The 12,893-nt window shown below is 37.1% G+C and overlaps 1 protein-coding gene across 1 annotated transcript; it reads right to left on the bottom strand.

Annotated features, from left to right (window-relative positions):
* Nucleotides 1-2,700: 2,700 nt before the first annotated feature.
* Nucleotides 2,701-11,383, bottom strand: LOC132559083 (kielin/chordin-like protein; the record flags this gene model as incomplete). The annotated part of the gene is made up of 14 exons (XM_060223693.1): nt 2,701-2,712; nt 2,838-2,948; nt 4,101-4,265; nt 5,724-5,825; nt 6,006-6,120; nt 6,434-6,554; nt 6,875-7,028; nt 7,290-7,436; nt 8,031-8,119; nt 8,563-8,665; nt 9,029-9,114; nt 10,695-10,803; nt 10,971-11,053; nt 11,210-11,383. Coding segments are annotated over 14 exons (1,571 nt in total), but the record flags the coding sequence as incomplete, so codon positions are not given.
* Nucleotides 11,384-12,893: the final 1,510 nt, after the last annotated feature.

Genomic DNA, 12,893 nt, shown 5'->3' with positions numbered 1-12,893 from the left:
AAAGGTGTTGGTCACCATTTGGCATTTACATAGAACATATTTTTTGTAGACAGAAGACACTTGTGACCTGACAAAAGCCTGATCATCCTCTCTCTGCACAGAAAGAAGACACTTGTGATTTGGATAAAAGACTGGCAATCTCTCTATGTACAAGAAGACAATAATAATCTGGAGAAAATTCTAAACATCCTCTTTCAATGTAGAGAGAAGACACTTGTGAGTAAGACAAAAGCCTTGCAATTCTCTCTCTACACAGACAGAAGGCACATGTGATTTAGACAACAGAGTGGCAATCATGTGATCTAGACAAAGAGACTTACCACCCGCTACAAAAAAAACATCTGTGATCTGGACGAAAACCTGACCTTTCCCTCTATTTAGACAGTAGACAGTTGTGCTCTAAACAAAAAAAAATTGGCCATTCTCTCTCTAGGTAGACGGAGGACACATGGACAAAAGCCTGTATGTAATTCCTCCAGTTTGTCAGCAATATTTCCATTCAAGTATACCAACACTACTAGCTTCTAAACCCTTCATAGTTAAGTATAAAACTTTAGTTAACTGGCAAATTATGATAACTTTGAGCAAAAACTGGCGATATGCATTATTTTATCTATATTTCACAAAAATATTTCCTTTCTGACAGTTTAGCACTTGTGTGCACACAAGGTCAACATCACACATATATCTCAGAACACAGGTATTGAACAACAGGTCATGTGTCACATACATGTGTCACAAACAGGTAACAGTAAACATGTGTCACACACACATAACAGTACACATGTGTCACACAGTTATCAAATGTCACACACTGGTATCATTACATATGTCACAAAAGGTAACAATACACATGTATCACACACTGGTAACACAACACCTGTTTTAAGGCATTATTGATAATCTGAACAATTTTCTAATACTTGTGATCTAGTTCTATAGTGGTATCAGGGTATACGTGTGTTGGTAACACCTGAGAATGCTCTATTGATATTTGGACAGGCAGTAGAGTCGACACAACGTCCGTTATACAGGACCTTGTTAGCTGGACATTGACAGCTGGCTACACATGGCTTGTAACATTTGCTGGACAAATCTGCTGATGGCTGGTCAAAGTTTTCACATGTGCGTGCACACACAGGTCCACACTCATCAAACACGAATCCCTTGGTCACATCACAGTTAAACTCTGCAATGAAAACATATCTTTCAATATGTAATTCTCATTCAGCTCAACAATATAAGTTTCCATAATTATTTCATCTAATTGCATCAAAAACTGTATGTTTTACACATTTAAAAGCCAAGTATTACACAAATTAATATAATGCTGTCACAATTCAAATTGTTTACCATCTCTTGGCAAAGCATATTGTAACCTTTGGAAAAAACATGTAGTAGTTATTCCCTAGTAACACTCTCATGAGGGTCAAAGTCAAAATGTTGGTTGCAGTAACCTACTTTCCAAAATATACATACAAACCATCAAAGCTACAATCACACCTATATCTTGATGATATTATGTCAATCAGTACAAGAGATATGCCTTGGAAAGATTTTTTTTCCTGATAAAGATAAAAATGTAGATGACACTGACATTTATATGAATAGTACATATCATACAGTCCTTCCTCCAAGACACTCAGACTAGTATGTACCACACTGTCCCTCCCACCTCAACCTCCAGGCACATCTAATAAAGTAAATAGCTCTGTGTCTCCCTGACTTTCAAACCCCTCTGACTAGTAGGTACCACATAGGGTCTTCTAGGCCCCTCCGACTACTAGGTACCACATAGGGTCCTCTAGGCCCCTCTGACTAGTAGGTACCACATAGGGTCCTCTAGGCCTCTCTGACTAGTAGGCACTAAATAGGGTCCTCTAGGCCTCTCTGACTAGTAGGTACCACATAGGGTCCTCTAGGCCTCTCTGACTAGTAGGTACCACATAGGGTCCTCTAGGCCCCTCTGACTAGTAGGTACCACATAGGGTCCTCTAGGCCCCTCCCGAGTAGTACATACCACACAGTCCTCCTGACCTCCATGCCAGTCTGATGCCTTTCTTGGCACACTCGCGTGCATAAGAGGATAAGACTTCACAGAGACAGGTGTCATTGTCGAGACATACACACATGTCATGGCGACATGCAGCGTAGAAAGGTTCAGGAGACACGGTCCGGTGACATCGAGAGAATGCTGGGCCCTGTAAATTTAAAACACATATAAAACATTGAACCTTACTGACTATATCTAAAGCATTATCATTTTGTACCCCCTTACATATAAAACATTGAACCTTACTGACTATATCTAAAGCATTATCATTTTGTACCCCCTTACATATAAAACATTGAACCTTACTGACTATATCTAAAGCATTATCACTTTGTACCCTTACATATAAAACATTGAACCTTACTGACTATATCTAAAGCATTATCACTTTGTACCCTTACATATAAAACATTGAACCTTACTGACTATATCTAAAGCATTATCACTTTGTACCCTTACATATAAAACATTGAACCTTACTGACTATATCTAAAGCATTATCACTTTGTACCCCCTTACATATAAAACATTGAACCTTACTGACTATATCTAAAACATTATCATTTTGTACCCCCTTACAAAGTGTGGAAGAGATCACTAATAAGAAACAGTGATGACATTTTAATTGAAGTTATCCATCCTAGTCTCTATCTTAACCCCTTATACAAAAGAAAAGAAAAAAAGTGATTAAAAGAAATCTTTTCACAAAATTTGAAAAAAAAAAATGTTTTGAAGTTGGAGTGAGAGATTGACAAGATTTAAATAGCCGCTGTGTATGACTTACATTGATGATGGCACATTTGGTTTCAGCAATGCGCTTTCCTCGGTAGCCAACCTCCTTACATGGGTCTATGTCTACAGCATTAGCACAGTTGTCCGAGGTCTGATCGTCCGCCTGTAGGATCACAAAATGATATTTCTATACTCTTCTTAATGGAATACACAAGAGACAACAGTAATTTACAAGACCTGCACTATTTTGTCTGAAACAGTCCCTCACATTATCTTAGTCAATCAAAATGCTGATTTCAACCGTCCATGACAAAGAAGCTCCACCCACTTTTCAGTCAAGTTGCTGATAGATTCTGGTCAAAATGTAGCATAATGAATTTAATGCAATACCTTTCTGCATGGAATATCTATCTAAATTACTATTTAGATTAATTCCTCATGTACACACCAGAAATTTGTCATGTCTATCTCCAAGTGGTAAAGGTATTTATTTACTAAAGCAGATTGATAAAACAACGGACATTGTGGAGAAGCATTGACAAAAGATGATGATGGGAGATTCATCTGAACATGTCAATATGTTTCTTTTAAATAGTGATTGAGATTTATGTTTCATACTCTATATCAATATCCAGTAAATAAAGGAGACAATACCCTGTGACGTGATCGTTTTAAATTTAGTTGTGATAGCGCCACTGAAGCTGATCCCTGAATTGACAACAAATTCACTTGGAGGAAAGTCAATCAGAACATGTCAGAAACATCATCATCATCATCATCATCATCATCATATCATCATCATCATCATCATCATCATCATCATCATCATCATCATCATCATCATCATCATCATCATCATCATCATATCATCATCATCATCATCATCATCATCATCATCATCATCATCATCATCATCATCATGTCAATCATCATCATCATCATCATCAACATCATCATCATCATCATCATCATCATCATCATATCATCATCATCATCATCATCATCATCATCATCATCATATCATCATCATCATCATACTCTCCACTTCACAATTGATGACACAATTTAGCATGTTGTAATTAATTTCTCAATTGTCAATGTCACTCATCTGCCTCAACATGTTTGGGCTAGTATCAGAATTCATGAGCATAAATGAGATTAGATCTGGACCATCATCTAATAAAACAATGTGTTACATAATCACTAATTTGAAACATTCAATAGAGCATTCACTTGACAGTTAACAATTGTTTTATGTCTTTTCTGTCAACAGTCAAACCTATTTCTCCAAATCTTGGTCCAAACATGAACTGACCTTCCAACTATTGCCGAAGATGCTTGGAGAGTTTGTGATCTGTTTGGAGCGAGTGCGCATGTCATCCTGAGGATAGCCATTGAAGTTTCCACACAGCCCACAAGTCTTGCGTTTGTATGAGCCTGGCACGCTTAGTTCTGCTTGGCTCTCTCCATTCCACACCAACTGTACAACACATAAACAAATTGTCCTCTACTGTTTATTTGTCACTATACCAGGGAATACTCATTTAGTCCATCACTGATCTCTTATAAATTAATTAGCATGAGATTTAGCTCAATTTAACACTAAAAGTGACAAAATTCCCACAGAAATATCTTCAGGCCTTGCCAAGAAACTGTAAAATCATGGACTTTTCCTGAGGTGTGGGTTCCTTTGAATGGTTACTCTAGATCCATAAATTTATCATATGCCCACAAAATGATAATCAGATGAAATTGCTACAAACTTGAATACGAGTCAACACACTTTGATGACAAAAAACTTTAATACAGGTCAACAAACTTTGATACAAGTCAACACACTTTGATACAAGTCAACAAACTTTGATACAAGTCAACACACTTTAATACAGGTCAACAAACTTTAATACATGTCAACAAACTTTGATACATGTCAACAAACTTTGATACAAGTCAACAAACTTTGATATGAGTCAACAAACTTTGATACAAGTCAACAAACTTTAATACAAGTCAACAAACTTTGATACAAGTCAACAAACTTTAATACAAGTCAACAAACTTTGATACGAGTCAACAAACTTATATACGAGTCAACAAACTTTGATACAAGTCAACAAACTTTAATACAAGTCAACAAACTTTGATACAAGTCAAAAAACTTATATACGAGTCAACAAACTTTGATACAAGTCAACAAACTTTAATACGAGTCAACAAACTTTGATAGGAGTCAACAAACTTTAGTATGAGTGAATTTAGGAAGATATATCCACGAGGTAATGTGGTAACAAAAATGCAAGTTGGTAAACCATGAAATCTGAACATCACAGTAATATATGGCTTTACTGAACTATTTGTCAAAGCAAACCAAGCCAAACCAACTCTCTCCCTGTCAGAATAGAACAAGTCATACATACCTGCATACCAATTCATCAGTGTTGACAAAGATACACTTACCTTAATTCCTTGTTTGTCAGAAACGACTGAGTCGCACATACTTTGATCCCCATTTGTAGGCGTAGACCTAGCCACACATACCTTGATCCCTACTTGTCGGTGTAGGCCTAGCTGTACATACCTTGATCCCTATTTGTCGGTGTAGGCCTAGCTGTACATACCTTGATCCCTATTTGTCGGTGTAGGCTTAGCTGTACATACCTTGATCCCTATTTGTCGGTGTAGGCCTAGCTGTGCATACCTTGATCCCTATTTGTCGGTGTAGGCCTAGCTGTACATACCTTGATCCCTATTTGTTGGTGTAGACCTAGCCACACATACCTTGATCCCTATTTGTTGGTGTAGGCCTAGCTGTACATACCTTGATCCCTATTTGTCGGTGTAGGCCTAGCTGTACATACCTTGATCCCTTTTTGTCAGTGTAGGCCTTGCTGTACATACCTTGATCCCTATTTTTACGTGTAGGCCTAGCCGTACATACCTTGATTCCTATTTGAGTGTTGAGGAACACTGTGCCATCCTTGACCTCCACGGAGAACACTGCCCCCTGTCTGTAGTTTGGTTGAATCACCTGATTATTTACCTACAACCCAACACAACATATCAGATAACAAGCTATAGTCTATATATTACAATTAACACGGAATAGAGAAGATAATTCAGAAGTACAACAATCTTTTTCTCTGATAATATCAGTCTGTTCCCATTTATTCTCATGCCATTACAAACAGATTGTGACTTAAGAAATTTATACATAATTCACCATAACAACACCATCCTGGAGCAGATCTATTTTGTAGCCAGACAGCTTGACTGTAAAGTTTTGGGCCCAGGACACAGCAAGGGAAGCAGAACGACGATCATGTTGAACCTCAACTCTGCAACATACATCCAACAGAGACTAGTGTAGGGATATTCTGCACAAGTTAGAATTTCATATGATTTTATAAACAAGAGATCCCACAGAGACTTTGACACCCACCATTGTTCTTTGAAAGTTGGATCTTTTCGCTTCTTTTCTCTTTTCTTCTGTTTTTGCTCTTAATGATTACAGATTGGAACATTCCTTTGCAGAAAAGGCAAAGATAATCTTGACACTGACTCGTGAGAAATTAATACAACATTGATTCAAGATCAAACCAGACATATAGAGAATTAATAGACACACAAAAAAAAAAGCATCTGACTTACGTGAAATCATCATTTTCACAGTCTGCAGCCATGATGTAGCGACAGGTTCCCATAAAACTGATGGACTCTCCATCAAATGTTTGGTAGTGTGGATCACCGTACACAAGGCAGGTAGCAGGACCTGTTCAAGACAAAAGGTTGATATGACTCATGTACACAGGGTAAACTAGATATAGTGCTTGTAGTAGGTCATCAAGTACACTGGACAGTGAAAAGTAGGTCAATGGGGCCGTAGTAGTACTTTAGACATGGGGCATGACTTGTAGTCTAGGTCAAAGGGCAATAGAGGTCATAAATATGACAGGCAGGCTTCTCACTTGTCTGACGGACAGACAGACAGACATGCCACTCACTTGTCTGTCCATCAGACAAAATATTCACTTTGACAAGTGGCCAGATAGGCTTTTTACTAGTCTGCAAACAGGCAGGCAGGGTACTCACTGGTCTGACAGACGGGACAGCACTGGCCAGGTATACGGGTCAAAGCAGCATCAAACCCACAGTTCTGGTATTCACACTGTTCTGTTGTACAGCTGACAGTTCCTCCCAGACAGCTGCATGTTGTACACTCATCTATAGTCCACACATCACCAGTCTGTGGACAGAGGTCACGCATGTTATACCTGTTACCAAGATCTCATGTCAATGGTTTACCTTTTATCTGAATCTCGTCAATGTTATACCTATTATCAGAATCTGGTGCCTTTACTGGAGTGCAAACATTGCAGCCTTTTTTTTCTAAGCACACTTTATTTTTGATATTTCCAGGCATAATATGACAGTAAGGACTTCCATAGTATCTAACTGTAAGAAGTATAGATAAGCCAGACAGGAAGCACCTGCTGAAACTGTTTACCTGGTAAGTAGTGCCCTGATACAAACATTCAGCACGGTCAATATCCTGACAGACTGGACAGCAGGTGCCTGGAGCTCTAAGTGGAACCTGGTCATCCAGACAGAAAACCCTTGGACAGTCCACTGCTACACAGCCGATCTCTCCTCCCTTCAACATAAACTTGTTCTTTATCACTCTGTTGGTATTAAAACTTTGACAATACATTTTTATTTTGGTATTTTACAAGACATGAATATCCCCGGTCAGAAAGCTAGTTTTAATTACACCACATTATCATATATAACACAATAATGGTAGTAAGTATTGAACGAGGACTCGGAACCTTTCCCAAAATTGGGACAAAATCCAGGCTTTCTAACAGATGAAGGATACTAAATAAATTGCTCTATTATCCCCAGAGGCCAAAAGGTCATCAACAATACAAACTTGATTCCACTTTACCCATGGATGCTTCAGACCAAGTTTGGGAGAAGTCAAATCAATACTGCAGAAAGAGTAGAATTTTCAAACTTTTTCCATTTTTTCGCCTCAACCCCAGGCCCCTTAGAGCTGAGACCCACCATTTATACCAAATTTGTTCCCCAAAGGATGCTTCTGACCAAATATGGTCAAAGTCTGCCTAGGTGTTTATGACAAGTAGATGTTTTAGGGGAAAAGTAGGCAGATGCCAGACACGACAGTATGGCATAAGGTCACTGCAAAAAACTATGGCAATGCAAGAGATTGTCATAACACACTCACCTGACAGCGACACACCATGCAAGGATCAGAGTTGTCTGCCCAGGTAGTTCCCTCTTCATAATAACGATCTTCTCTTGTATCGTAACACGCTGAAACACACACACATATACACTAAAGTAACACTGTCAACACTGGGAAATACATTTTTTTTTACATTTAAATCATTTTCCCTTTTAGTGTAAGACTTAAAAGCAGATCCTAACCTTACAAGAATATAATACCTGTGCATACTTTCTTTTTGCTCTTTTTGTATTGAGCAACAAACCCAATTATGTACCGAATTTCATGGCAAGCAGTTCTGTCATATGCAGAAACAAAATGGGTGGATAAGTTCAAGCTGTTGTGCATTCATACTCACACTAAAGTGTGGAATTAAATGGGAGAAGAATTCACTTAGCTCATGTTTATAACAAGAAAATATCAATCCAAGGTATTTTTAAAGGTATAAATCATCTTGTTCAGGAAAAGGAGAAATGGACCTGCTCTGTACAACAGGAATATACAGTGTGAACCAATCTAGCAGTGGACTTACCTGGACATTGAGGACAGCACTGTCCAGGCTGGACACGTTGAACAGAGGGTGGACAGGCAACAGGGTTACACCTTTGTGTGGTACACATCCAGTGATAGGAAGCCTGAAGACAAACACTAAAATCTCTTACTACGTGTTAGGTGTGTTTCATTACCAAACAAATCCTACTATGTCATCATGGTTTTGGTAAAAAAAGAAATGTTCGTAAGCAATTTGGGTTTCAATCCTGTCAAACTTCAATATCTCTGACATCTGTCTTCTTGCCTGTAAAGGTCTTACATGTGATATTACACAAGCCAGATATAATACCTCATATATCTAAAGCAAGAGGTTTTCTTTTTCACTACAATCCATATCATCTTGTGTTGAGGCAAACATGAGCCGACAATAAAGTAAATACCATCAAAGTTATTAATCTGAAGAGTTCCACAAGATAATGATAAAAATGTGTAAAAGTGTAACTTACCGAGCACTCGCACACAATACAGGGGTCTTGTGATGCCCGGGGTCTGAGGCTCACTCCAACAGTCTCTTGGGTACAATTGGTCCCGACTACAAGTATACATATCATAGTTATTCTAAATTTCTATTCCTAAATTAACACAGTTTCCAATAACAACAAGAGATACCAGAAGGATTTTAGCACCCATCGTTGTTTGATCTTTATTTTTTCTTTGAAAGCTGGATCTTTTCCCTTCTTTTCTCTTCTCTTTTCTGTTTTTGCTCTTAATGATAAGAAATTTGAACTTTTATCCATTGCCTGTCGCAATTTCGTTTTTCTGATCAGACAAAAAACGGGAACAACCAGGGACAAAGGGGAACATACAAATAAAATTTTAGAAAGATCTATGAACTAATTACATAGAAATCATGATAACAAACTTTTGAAGTGAAAATCTAAGATGACCACCTGTAGGCCGTTTTGTTTTTCTGATCAAACTCAACATGAAATGGGCACAAGGGGAACCTACACATCAAATTTTAGAAAGATCCATCCAGTTCTTCTCAGGAAAAAACCCATTAACAAACTTCACTGAAAAATACCAGATGCTATTTGTTGTCCATTTTGCTGTTCTGATCACCCCTTAAATTGAATGAACACAACTAGGGACTAAGGGAAACCTACATAAGAGTTATGAGAAAGATCCATGGAGTACATCTCAAGATATAGTGATAACAAAAGCTGTTTACGGATCGATCATGGACCACGGAGTACAGACGTAGGGCAATCTGAATCACCCACCATCTGATGATGTTGAGCTAGAAATGTGAATTTGAGCACAAAATTTAGTGACTGTCATACAACCTCTCCTCTCCAAAAATAATTTCACACCTCTGGGGCATTTATTAGAACAAATAACTATAGATAATGTTCTAACTCTACTTCCTTACTGTATATATGTCATCCTTTAAGTCTGAGCAGTAGTTTGTACATCTACCAAAATAATTGTGTAGTTTCCAGTAAAAGACAAAACTTTATACTTGGTCATTATAGCAGTCAAGGACTATAATTAGTTCTGAAACCTATTTTCATTCCAACAGTCAAGGTAAATACCTCTTACAAAGTAACTTCTTTAATTGCTGACTAAAATCAAAGAATTCTGTAAGCCAAGGTAGATAACTCAAGCACAATAATTTACTATGGTGTGTAAAACAATGTTAATTCTGTAAGACAAGGTAGATAACTCAAGCACAATAGTTTACTATGGTGTGTAAAACAATGTTAATTCTGTAAGACAAGGTAGATAACTCAAGCACAATAGTTTACTATGGTGTGTAAAACAATGTTAATTCTGTAAGACAAGGTAGATAACTCAAGCACAATAATTTACTATGGTGACTAAAACAATGTTAATTCTGTAAGCCAAGGTAGATAACTCAAGCACAATAATTTACTATGGCGAGTAAAACAATAATTCCGTAAATCAAGGTAGATCTCTAAAACAATAGTATACTTTGGTGACTTTTACCAATGCTGATTTCTTAAGTCAAGGTAGGTAACTCTAGATCAGCAAGATATGCTGATGACTAGAGAATAAAGTTATGCCATAAGAATACTTTACAGCAGTGGATGTGTAACATTGGTATCAAATCTAGAATCAACACCAACTAGGACAAGGTGTAACACTTACAGCCTGAGCAGGTAGGACAGCACTGTCCTGGACTTGGTGCCACTTGCTGTTCCACGGGACAGTTAGCGATCTGGGGACAGCTCTCGTGGTGACATTTCAGGCCGCCGCTCTGACAAATACACCAAAATCAACAGTCTGACAAACTGTTATACTAATATGACAGCAACTGCAGATAACAAATTTGAACTAAGTACCTGAAAACATCATTCTTGAGCAATTAAAAAATGGAAATATTTCACATTAACAAATCTGGTTTTACGACGGTTGGTAACTTACTTCACAGGTACAGACATCACATGGATCTCCATTAGGACTAAAACTTTGCCCCTCAGAGTAGGGCAAACCATTGTACCGGCAAGCTGAAACATAATTTATGTCTTTTACTATCGTACACATCAATGACAGAAAGTTCTCATAACTTCATTAGAAAATATCAAGAGTCAAACTTAACCAATTTAGATATCATCATTGCTATTCAAAACAAAACACTGTGATTGCTGAAGTGTGATACTCACAGGGACACACAGGACAACACTGGCCAGGAACATTAACCGGATTGTCACAGGTGTTGAAGCACTGCATCTCCATACAGGTGATGAGTCCAGCGGTACAGGAGCAGGTCACACATGGATTAGCAGCCATCTTCCACTGCTGACCATCCTGATACTGTTCACCTTTGTGTTCACACCCTATAACATGTATCACTTTAGAAATTATCAGGTTCAACATTAATGAATGTATACATCTATTAGGGGTTATTTAATTTCAGCATCTAAAAGTTGTTCTTATTTATAAGCTAATCTTCTCAAATTTCAGAATATTCTTTTACTGACAGAGTCTCTCTCATGTTCAAATAATATATTGTACAAACTCACAAACTTAGTATGTTAATTATGTAACTGTCAGCAGTAGCTGACATATCTTAGTATCAATATTGGTATACTCCAGTGACCCTTACATCATTGAAAAGAAGGAATAAATTCATACATACACCAAATCAAAATTCCTATAACATTAAATATATTACCACTGTGATTCAGAGTGTTAGTCACACCACATATCAAAATTCCTATAACATTAATTATATTACCACTGTGATTCAGAGTGTTAGTCACACCACATATCAAAATTCCTATAACATTAATTATATTACCACTGTGATTCAGTGTGTTAGTCACACCACATATCAAAATTCCTATAACATTAATTATATTACCACTGTGATTCAGTGTGTTAGTCACACCACATATCAAAATTCCTATAACATTAATTATATTACCACTGTGATTCAGAGTGTTAGTCACACCACATATCAAAATTCCTATAACATTAATTATATTACCACTGTGATTCAGTGTGTTTGTCACACCACATATCAAAATTCCTATAACATTAATTATATTACCACTGTGATTCAGTGTGTTAGTCACACCACATATCAAAATTCCTATAACATTAAATATATTACCACTGTGATTCAGAGTGTTAGTCACACCACATATCAAAATTCCTATAACATTAATTATATTACCACTGTGATTCAGTGTGTTAGTCACACCACATATCAACATGCTTTAATGATTATGAAATTTATTTCTGACATTGCCCTGGACTCTCAGACAGTATCCCTGATAATGACTTTGAATCTCAGGGTTAATTCTTGACACTGCCCTTGACTTTTAGGGATTAGTTTTGACTGTGACCTTGACATTAAAGGATTATTTCTGAATTTATGATAGCGACCTTGACTTTTAGGGGTTATTTCTGACAATGACATTGACTTTGTGGGATTATTTCTGAGGGTGACTTGAATTTTCAGGGATTATTTCTGACACTGCCCTTGACTATCTAGGGTTGTTTCAGACTGTGACCTTGACTTTCAGAATTGATCTCCCTAATATTTTTCATTTGAATTGATGCTTGCACACTTTTAGAACATTAACAGAAACTGCCAAATGGAAATAGCCAATACTCCTAATATTCAAGTACTGTTAATGTTAAGGGGTTCAGATATTTTTTATTTTTGAGGAGTGAATAAAGTTACAAAAAATAGATACTTTCAAAATGTAATCAATAAATCTATAATTCCTTTGATGTTTTCTGTTAAAGCCACAAAATAGGAAAGCAGCAATTTTTGCATTATGCTGTATTAAGAAACATAGCTGATAGCGTTAGCATATTTAAGGTGTTGATTCAGTA

This window comes from Ylistrum balloti, unplaced genomic scaffold, assembly GCF_031769215.1.
Source record: "Ylistrum balloti isolate Yb309-2 unplaced genomic scaffold, AGI_CSIRO_Ybal_v1 Utg370852, whole genome shotgun sequence".
Taxonomy (NCBI): Eukaryota; Metazoa; Mollusca; class Bivalvia; order Pectinida; family Pectinidae; genus Ylistrum; species Ylistrum balloti.
Note: the sequence above shows the minus strand (reverse complement) of the source record. Positions and strands in the feature narration are given on the sequence as shown.